We start from the raw sequence: 10,194 nt of genomic DNA on the forward strand, positions 1-10,194 counted from the left end.
ACTTCAATTACTGTAAACACGGTTTCAAATAAACGTTTAAAATTACCTTGATTTGAAAGAAATGTTCAATTTTATTTTCGCACAGGACGTGACACTTTAACTGAGCATTAGGTTATTTTATGAACGCAAACTGTTAAAAAAATTCTGCTTCGGGGATTCTCTTAAAAAACATGTACTTCAAATATTTTCATTTTAAAAGTTTAATCGATTATAATGGACTGCGCATTTTTATACATTTATGCGAAATTTAAAGATGGAAAAATACAGAAAATGCATATAAATATCGAAGTATTGGTTATATCTAGATATCTACTTTTTAACAGGTAAACAATTTGTATTCAATCTCCAGTTTTTTAGTTGTGTTTATAAAAATGTAAATTTTCATAAAAATTCGCAGTCTAGTTATCGTATTTTAGGTATTCGATATGTTGTTAGTTTTTTCACAAAACTTGATGGATTTCTCACCTACTGCTATAAAACTTACAGTTTTGGATTGGATAGATTGTTTCTGTTTTTAACTATGTTTTAGTTGTATTAAATATACCAATAAATTTTAATTATTAAATAACATCAAAGTCAACAAACTCGTAGATATATTTTATTTCTGTAATCTTCATTTTCTCATTAGCACCTTTCCTGTACTATTCCCATAATACATCAAACTTTCGCTACATTATTCATTTTAGGACGTAGTACTATATGTATTCAGCCGTTTTACTAGTAAATTCCGTAATAGTAATACAAACCTGTTTCGGAAGACTGTTTCGGAATGTAGACTGGAGCTAGCATCAGGGACTTTTTTCAAAATTTAGAGCGCTTTCTTTGAACAGTATCGTACATATTCACTGTTGCGAATGTTTCTAAAGATCAGATGTTTTCGTGTAGGTGTAAATGCGGATGAGATGTTGAAGCCCGATCCGCTGCTAGTGCACTCCCGAGAAGAAATCGAAAGGCTGCAAAATGCAAACGCGGTGCTGCAAGATAAAGCGAGGGATCTTGAGGAAACTCTTGCCGAGCGAGATTGCTGTGACGATCCTGACGCCACGATCCACTTTCTCAGAGAGAAGATAAGATATCTTAGAGAGGGTTTCGCGCTTGAAAAGAAAGAGTACTGTTCGCTACTTTCTCCGCTTCGTAGATCTCGTTTAATCGTTTCCGCTTCCCAACAATGAATCATTGGTAGCAGAAATATATATGTCATTGTTCATATGTATCTGGACGTTTGATCGATTAACTGTGGTCAAATAAATCTACGACTGCAGAAACATACATAGCGTTTCTTCCAAATTTACATTCACCTGAGGAAATCACACCAACATTCTGGTTATATACTAATGTTACGATAATGAAATTTCATATTTTTATTTTAGACGTTAATGTTCGACACATGTAATTTATTGTAAATTTTAACTAAACTAAGTCTGAAACCTTACATTCCTGATAAGACAAGAGTTGCTTATTTCCTCTTACGCCTTTTAAATTTGTATTTTATCCATCAAAATGTTTTGTATTTCCAAACCTGATTAATGTTATCACTTCAATGTATATCTTCTACCAAAACTATCCATGAAACATACTTCTTTGAAAATTTTTTATGACCTCAGTTGCAAGATGTCAAAGAAATGTTCTTGCTCTGACAGATTGCGAGACATGATATCGGATTTGAGGTTGAAGCTGGCGCAGACCGAAGAAGACATCAGCTGCCCCGCGATATATCGTTTAAGGGCAAAACTGCGTGATCTTATGAAAGGTGAAGCGGCTGAACAACAGATTTCCAAAGTTGTGGAGAAATCGATTGAAACCTTGGTGGATCTTTCCAAGAACTGCGATGATCTGCGTTTGGAAAACGAACGTCTTCTTGCACAAGTGACAGATTTGCGCAGTGCATTGGTTGATCTCGAAGGAAAGAAAACGCCAGAAACGATATTGCAAACGGCCGAAACAACCACAGTGCCGGAGTATATTGACATTTCAGATTTATTGTATAAGCTGAACAACTGCGAAGATATCGTGGCTGATCTAAGAAAGCAGTTAGAAGAAAGAGACGAGCAAATAGATGCACTGAACAAAGAACTGGAATCGATGATCAGTCAAAAAGGTTTAGAGGAACAGATAGAAGCCATGAAAGAGGAACTTAGGAGGAAAGATGACAAGGTATTACATCTCGATAGTTCTAAACTTAAAGTTAACGTCAGCTGGCTATTCCAAATAAGTTTGTAAAATTTATTATATAGCAGTAAAAGTTTGTTAATATTGTAAAACGATAATACCATCTCGAGTATCTAATTACCACGGTTACTTGTCAAATTCTTTAATAATCATATTGGTACTAGTAAATGTCTTCTCTATTGCATAATAACAATGTCTAATCCAAATGAAGATTCGTTACACGCCCCTAATCATAATGGGAACCCGACATATATATAAATAAAATATTTTTTAATGAAATTCGAAAATATGATATTAACCGAAACCATGATACCAATTAAAAACAATTAAAAAACTGTAGCTCCTTTTTTAGATCACAGGACTGCTGAACAACCTAAGACAATCAGAAATAGACTTATTGGGGTTATCTTCTCTGAAATCCGAAGTGGAGAACCTGAAATCAGAGTTACATGATCTCAAATCAGAGAAAACTGAATTACTGAACGAACTAAACAAACTGCGAGAAGCACTGAAGGATAGAGACGATCAGATAATAGATTTACTAGCGCAGAGGAACAACTTGGAGAAGGAGTACAAGAATAAGACGGCAGAATTACAGTCAAAACTCGATGAGGCAAATGACGAGATCGATGATTTGAAAGCTGAGATAACCAAACTGAAGAATGAGTTGGAAGAGTGCAAGACGCTAAACGCGAAGCTGGAACAGTGCTGTCTGGACAAAAACGCACTTTCGGAAAAGCTACACGGCTTCGAAGAGGACCTTGCAGCCGCGAAAGCGATAATAGCGAATCTCGAAAGTGAGGTGAACACTTTAAGGCGAGACAAGGAAAATTTGTCGAACGAACTGGGCGAGGCAAGGAAACAGATGGAGGCGTTCATTGGACAACTGGAGGATGAAAGGGGCGCCAGGACCGCATTGGAGAAGGAACTGGAGAGAGACCGAGATGAGATTGAATTGTTACAGAGGGAGATTTTCGATCTGAAAGATCAGATCGATGCCGAAAGGAAGGAGAACGACGAGCTTCGCGAAACGTTAGAAGCATCGATCGGCGAGAGGGAAAAGTTGAGCGCTCGGTTAGAGCAGTTGGAGAACGAGAACGATGATCTGATGAAAAGGATGAAGGAGCTAGACAATTTGAATTACCAGCTAAGGAACGACTACGATAGCATGAAGCAGGATTTGGACAATTTGCAAGCAGAGATCAACAAACTGGAGGATGAATTGGCCAAGGCGAAGCAAGAACGCGATGCATTGTTGAACGAGAATAATGGTATCAAAAAGCAGCTGGAACAAGCGATGGCGGAGAACGAGAGTCTGATAGCCAAATTGGACGAAACTGGTAAAGAACTTAATAAACTGAAACTACAGAAGGATGAGCTACAGAAGAGCCTCGACGGGATCAATCTTGAGAACGATTCACTGAAACGAGATATGAAAGCGTTAAGGGATGACCTTGAGGATTCCAGAAGGCAAGCGGAGGAACTAAAAGCCGCTGGTGACGCGTTAAAAGCGACGGATAAGGATAAGGTACTTGAACTTGCAAAGCTGCAAGAACAAGTAGAGAACTGCAAGTTCGAAAAGAATCGCTTAACGAAGGAAAATGATGATTTGAAATCTAAAATAATAGAATTACAAGGAAAGCTGGAGGAGATGGATAAGTTAAAAGGAAGAAATACAGATTTACTGGCTGAAGTAGATCTTCTGACAAAAGAATTAGAAAAAGCGTTGGAGGACATTGATCAATTGAAATCCGAAATAGGTTCCTTGAAGGATGGACTCGACAGTTGTGTGGGCGAGATGCAAAAGCTGAGAATCGAAAATGGCGACCTCAAAAAACAGAACGAAACCTTGAAGTCTGAGATGCAAGCAATTACCGATCACTTAATGAAAGACAATGACGATTTAAAAGCAGAAATCTCAGAATTGGAAGAAAAGTTAAGTGAATTGGATAAAATGAAACTAGAAAATGTTGATTTGCTTGATGAAGTAGATCGTTTGAAACAGGAATTGGCAAAAGCCTGGGAAGAAGTTGATCGATTGAAATCCGAAGTAACATCTCTGAAAAACGCACTCGATAAGTGCGTGGACGAGATGGAAAAGCTGAGAACTGAGAGCGACCAGCTTAAATTGGAGAATCAAGCATTCAAGTCTGATATTCACGGACTTGATGATCGCTTAACGAAAGAAATAGCCAATCTGAAAGCAAAAAACGCGGAATTGGAAGAAAAATTAGTGGCATTCGAGAAATTGAAGTCGGAAAATGAGGATTTACTTGGTGAAGTTGATCGTTTGAGACGTGAATTGGAAAAAGCCTTAGAGGATATGGATCAATTGAAATCTGAGATAGGTTCTTTGAAAAACGGACTGGATAAATGTGTTGGCGAGATGGATCAGCTGAGAACTGAAAACAGCAGTTTGAAGTCTGAAATTCAGGGAATAAGGGGCGAAGGGGACAGTTTGTCGGCGGAGTTAAATAATCTGAAGAATGAGAATTCTCTTTTGAAAGGCGAAAGAGATCGATTGAGCAAGCAATTGAGCGACTGTAAGATGGAAAACGAAAAATTCAGAGTGGAGAAGGATCATCTGGAAGCTGAAAATGAGAAGCTGAAAGGAGAGATAAACTCGTGCAAGGAAGAGAATGACAAATTAAAAGACGAACTTGGAAAATCACGGGAACAATTGCAATCATCGAACGACGAATTGAATAAATTAAAGGCTAATCTCGACAGAGCTGAGGAGAAAATTCGGTCTCTGGAGCCGCTGATCTCCCGTTTGCATAGTGAAAATGATAAATTGCGGGATGATTTGACGAGTTTGGAGAACGAGGCCAACGATTTTAAAGCAAAATTGGCTAGAGAAACGGCTGACAATGAAAAGATACAGAACGATCTGAAGATACTGGAGGATCAGGTGCACGATCTAAGTAAGAACCTGGCCAATGCTAGGACTGAAAATGACACTTTGAAACAGGAAAATCAAGGTCTAAAAGCCAAGTTATTGGATATGGATCATGATCTATCGAATTTGAAATCGGAATGTGCGGATCTGAAACGAGAGATTGCTGATCTGAAGAAATTAATCGATGAATTAAAAGAAAAAATTGCTAAACTGGAAGCAAACATAGATCATTGGAAAATGGAGAACTGCAAACTTCAGTTGGACATTGATAAATCGAAAGCTGATCTTGAGAAAGCCTTGAAAGATTTGCTCGAATGCCAGGTAAATTGTGTTGATTTATAAGTATTAACGTAAAAATGCGTATTTATTTTTATTATATTTTATTATATATTTTTATTATAATGTATTATTTAAATTTTGGTACTAAGTATTATTTTATACATACGTATATGCATAATATACATAAATTTATTAAGTATTTTAGGTATTTTAGCAATAATTTTAATGTTTTAGCGTAATTTTTCATTAAAAATATTTGTATCTTTCATACGAGAAATGTCTTTATTTATTAATTATAAATTAATTGAAAAGAAGTGAAACATCCATTAATCTACAACACTTGTATCATTTTCAATGTTCCTAAATTTGATTTTAATATCTACTAGGCTTCGAAGAAAGCATTAGAAGCAGAGATGTACCGTTTCAAGATTGAGAAAGGCGAGCTTGACAAGAAGCTTGTCGATTTAACTTCTCAACTCGAGCAACAGGAAAAAGCATTCGAAGCAGAAAAATCGGCCAGAAATAAGGTTGACTCAGAAATTGCGGCCTTGAAGGAGGAACTGGATGCCTTGAAAAAGGAACTAGGTAAATTGAGAGCTGACAACAACAGATACAGAAACGAAATAGACGACCTAGGAAGACAGCTTGCGGTAACAAAAAATGAACTGGAGAAGTGCAAAGAAGAGGTTTCTATATTAAGAGATGCTAATAACGCACTAAAGTCTCAATTGGATCTCTTGAAAAGTTTAAAGGACGAATATAATAAGTTGATGGCTGATTTAGATTCTCTTAAAGAGGAGAATGTAAACCTTCTGCAAGATAGGAAAAATTTCGAAGACGAGTATACTAGGCTGAAAGGAGAAGGCGATGGACAGAAAGCAGAGATCGATAGATTGAGATCAATCTTGAATGCAGAGGAGGCAGCTGCGGAAAAATTGAGGGCAGATCTGCAAATTTGCCAAACTGAGAACGATAGGTTGCAAAAACAATTAAACGAAGTGAAAAATGAGTTGGATGAACTGACAAAGGGAAACAATCGTATAAAGAACGAGATCGATAAGCTGAAGATGGCGCTCGCGGACGCGGAAGCAAAGATAAAGTTGCTGGAAAGTGAACTATCCGATTTGCTAGCCGAGAAAAAAGAACTGGTCAACGAACTCTATCGTTTTCGCGAACAGCTAAACAATCGTACAAACGAGCTAGAAGAGCAGATAGCCGCAAAAGATGCGGCCAAGAAGGAATTGGCCGACATGAAGGATGAGCTGACCGCTCTAAAAGCGGCGTTGGATAAGGTTCGCAGCGAAAACGATAAGCTGAGAAACGAGAACGAAAAGCTGAATGTGGAATTAACCAAGTTGAACGGGCAATTAGAAACTCTGAAGGACGATAATACGAAGCTGGGAAACGAAAACGCGAATCTGAAAAACGAAAACGCGAATCTAAAGAATGACAATGCAAAGTTGGCGACGGAGTTAACTGGAACGAAAAACAAATTGGCAGAAGTGGAGAAACAGCTAAACGATCTAGAGAAAGAAAACGACGACTTGAATAACAAAATAGCTGATCTCGAGAACACAGTGAACGAGCTCGAGCCTTTGAAGAAACAATTAGAAGATGCTAAAAAAGAACTGGATAGGCTGAGGCCAGAGCTAGATAGATTGAAATCAGAGAATGCAGAACTGCAAAACAATTTAAATAACGCCATAGAGGAATCGAATAGGTTAAGAAATGATTTGGACAAATTAAAAAGCGATTACGACAAATTGAAGTCTGAATTAGCTGACCTGAAGAAGGAGAGAGATAGTCAGAAAGAACGGAACGCAGAATTGGAGAAAGAATTAGCCAAAATAAAGAAAGAGAATGCGAATCTCAAGGGTGAGTTAGCCGATTGTCAAACAGAGAACGAAAGATTGCGTAATGGATTGACAGATTTGAAGTCGCAAAATGCAAAACTGCAGGACAATTTAAACACGGCGAAGAACGAAGTGAATAAATTAAAAGCCGATTTGGATAAATTGAAAAGCGATTATGGTGAATTGCGGTCGGAATTAGGTAAACTAAGGGATGAGAAAAATAGGCACAGAGAACGCGATACTGCGCTAGCCATGGATCTGGATAAATTGAAGAAAGAGAATGACGAGTTAAAAGATGGAAATGAGAAACTGAAAAGCCAGTTATTCGTTTGCCAAGAGGAGAGGGAAAGGCTACGCAAGGAATTGGGAAAGCTGAAAAGAGAAAATGCAAAATTGAAAGAAGGTATGATAATTATCCTTTCGATTTGTTTGGAATCCAAATTAGAAGAGCAAGTAGTTGATCTTTTGTTCAAGTCACTTTGCAAATTTAAGCAGAGTGGTTAATGAACGGCATTTAATATTATTATTTACCTCAGACAGTATCAGGTATAATTTTACAGCGACAATCTTCTCCTCTTATTTCGACTTTAAAGTGCTTGTGCTCTGATATTTTTAGACTGTAAGAAGAATATAATATATAAGTGACGCGTATGTGTTGTCCGTGATGATTGTAGAGCTGCTGGTTGTAGATGTCGCTTCTGGGGTACTGCTGTTTTTCTTCTAACTTAGGTGCGTGGACTAAAAATCGGATTCCGGTCGCCCCGGGTTCGCTAAGGCGTTAATCACTGCGCTGCCGTCGTCGAGGCTGGGTGCTATATTTAGTTTATTTACGTTTAGTCCCTTTGTAACTGCAAAATCAAGTAGGTCAGGTATTTTGCTCAGGTCTGTCGGTCAGTATGTCGGTCTTCCTGTGGATAATATATTGAGGATATTGTTTCTAATGTAGTTTTCCAGGGTTCTACCTCGAGGTGTAGTGATTCTTGATCCCCATAGTATGTGCTTTGAGTTATACTTGTCACCTAAGTGTTGAAAGTACTCTTCCCACATTTGTGATGTAATTTTGTGTCGCGGTGGTACATATATTGCTGACAACTGTAAATGGTTGCTGCTGGTTTGTACAGTAACGGTGGTTGCTTGTATATGTTCTTTACTATCTGGGCTGTGTAAGTGGTGTTTAATGTCGTTTCTTATTATTACTGCGGTCCCTCCGTGTGCTTTTCCTGAGGGATGCTTGGTATCATATATGGTGTAGTACGGTATTTTTATGTAACTTTTTGTAGTGAAATGTGTTTCTGATACGAGTAGTATGTCGATATTATTGTTGTACAGGAATGTTTTCTAGGACCCTTTGTTGTAGGCCGTTAGAGATCCAGGCTGCTATTTTAAGCATTTTTATTTTTTATTTTTTGCTTAGCATGTTTGTAAGTAGTTGTAGCATGACTGTAATTTGTTATGTTTGCTGTCTGAGGACTGCGTTCTGTTCGCTTATCATTTTTGTTAGCATTTCGGTGTTTTGAATGGATTGCTTTAGTAGTTCTTTGATTTCTGTAGCGTCATTGATGTTATTATTCTGGTTTTGGTTGTCTATGGGTGTTGATTGTTTGATTACTTGCGCGTAGCTTCGGCTACCAATGGTGTTGGTATTATTGTGGTTGATATCCATTACGTGCTGTACATTTGTTGATGTCTCAATTCTGCACTGTCTTGTTTGTGATAGTTATTGTATGTCCTATTTCGAAACGACGGAGACAGTTTACGTTGTAGTTGTTTTCTGACTATACAGCCTTTGTAGCTGGCTGGGTGGTTTCCACTGCAGTTGTAACATTTTACATTGCTTGTTTTTACCGTGTACGGGCAGTTCATTGTTAGATGCATTTCTGCGCATTTGACACACGCCGGGTTTCTGTTGTAGTAATTTTTTGTATGTCGATATTGTTGACACCGCATACATTGCAGTATGTCTTTTTTGTGTCTGGGTGGCTCGACTGTAATTATTGTGTTTAGAACTTTTTTAATTTCGAAAATTTCCTTGTTATTGTTTTTAGGTTCTAGTTCAATTAGGAATAGCGGTAGTGGTTGTTTAGTATCGTACCTGGTTATGTTGTTTATTGTTCTTACCTGATGCCCGATTTTAGCTAGTCCGTCGCATGTGTTATTTGTATTTGTTTTTGGATGTAATCCTCTGATTACTGCTTTATAACTTTTATCAGCTTTGAGCTCGTAAGTGTGATACCCGGCGTTTTTTTCTTTTAGTGCTTTTATCACTTTTCTGAAAATGTCTGTGGTGTTCGTTTGCACTTTTACCTGGTCTTGTCTTAATTGTTTTATACTGTAATTTTCTTTCCCTGCCGTGTTGTTAAGTAGTTCAATGAGGGAGTCTATAATTTGGGCATCTATGTAGATTGGTGGTGGTTTGGCGGTGTGTGTGTGTTTTTTTTGGTTTTTTCACTGGGTCTGGTTCCATTTCTTGTGGCAGTGGAGAGGAATTTCTTGAAGCCATTGTTGCCTTCCCGTTTCTCCAGCCCACCTAGCATTTCCTCGAGATCCACTAGAGGATCTCAAGAACCTGTTCCTCCGCAAGTTGGAAGAGTGGCGTCGAGAAATAATGCCAGGGGGTGCGATTCCCCTGAGCAGTGCACGAAATCTCCAGAAACCCCTGCGAAGTGCATCCGCTGTCAAGGAGACCACCCTGCGAACTATAAAGCTCGCTCTGCCTACAAAACACTGTACACAAATAAGTACCCTCCGACGAGGCAGGCTTCATTACCGTCCAAGGAGGAAGAAGAGCGAGAGCGGGGCGAAAGAACAGGAAGCCCTTGCAACCTCTTCCAACGGCCTACGCGCCGATCGGGGACGTAAGAACCAAGGGACGGATATCGTTGTCTCTTCCGTCGTCGACACTACGAACAAGTGCCTTGGTGCCAGGGACGGCGATCGGAAGCGGCGGAACGAGACCCAGGACTTTCGCGGAGGTGGTCGCTCGGCCCCTGGTGC

General features: G+C 38.7%; 1 protein-coding gene across 1 annotated transcript; it reads left to right on the forward strand.

The window, feature by feature from the left end:
* Positions 1-1,528: 1,528 nt before the first annotated feature.
* On the forward strand, positions 1,529-7,809 carry LOC100744934 (sporulation-specific protein 15-like). Its single transcript, XM_033321354.1, has 3 exons — positions 1,529-2,154; positions 2,522-5,389; positions 5,734-7,809. Exons 1-3 carry the CDS (start codon positions 1,567-1,569, stop codon positions 7,702-7,704), a joined length of 5,427 nt encoding a protein of 1,808 aa, XP_033177245.1. The 5' UTR covers positions 1,529-1,566; the 3' UTR covers positions 7,705-7,809.
* Positions 7,810-10,194: the final 2,385 nt, after the last annotated feature.

This window comes from Bombus impatiens, unplaced genomic scaffold (genome assembly GCF_000188095.3).
Source record: "Bombus impatiens unplaced genomic scaffold, BIMP_2.2 scf_0433, whole genome shotgun sequence".
Taxonomy (NCBI): Eukaryota; Metazoa; Arthropoda; class Insecta; order Hymenoptera; family Apidae; genus Bombus; species Bombus impatiens.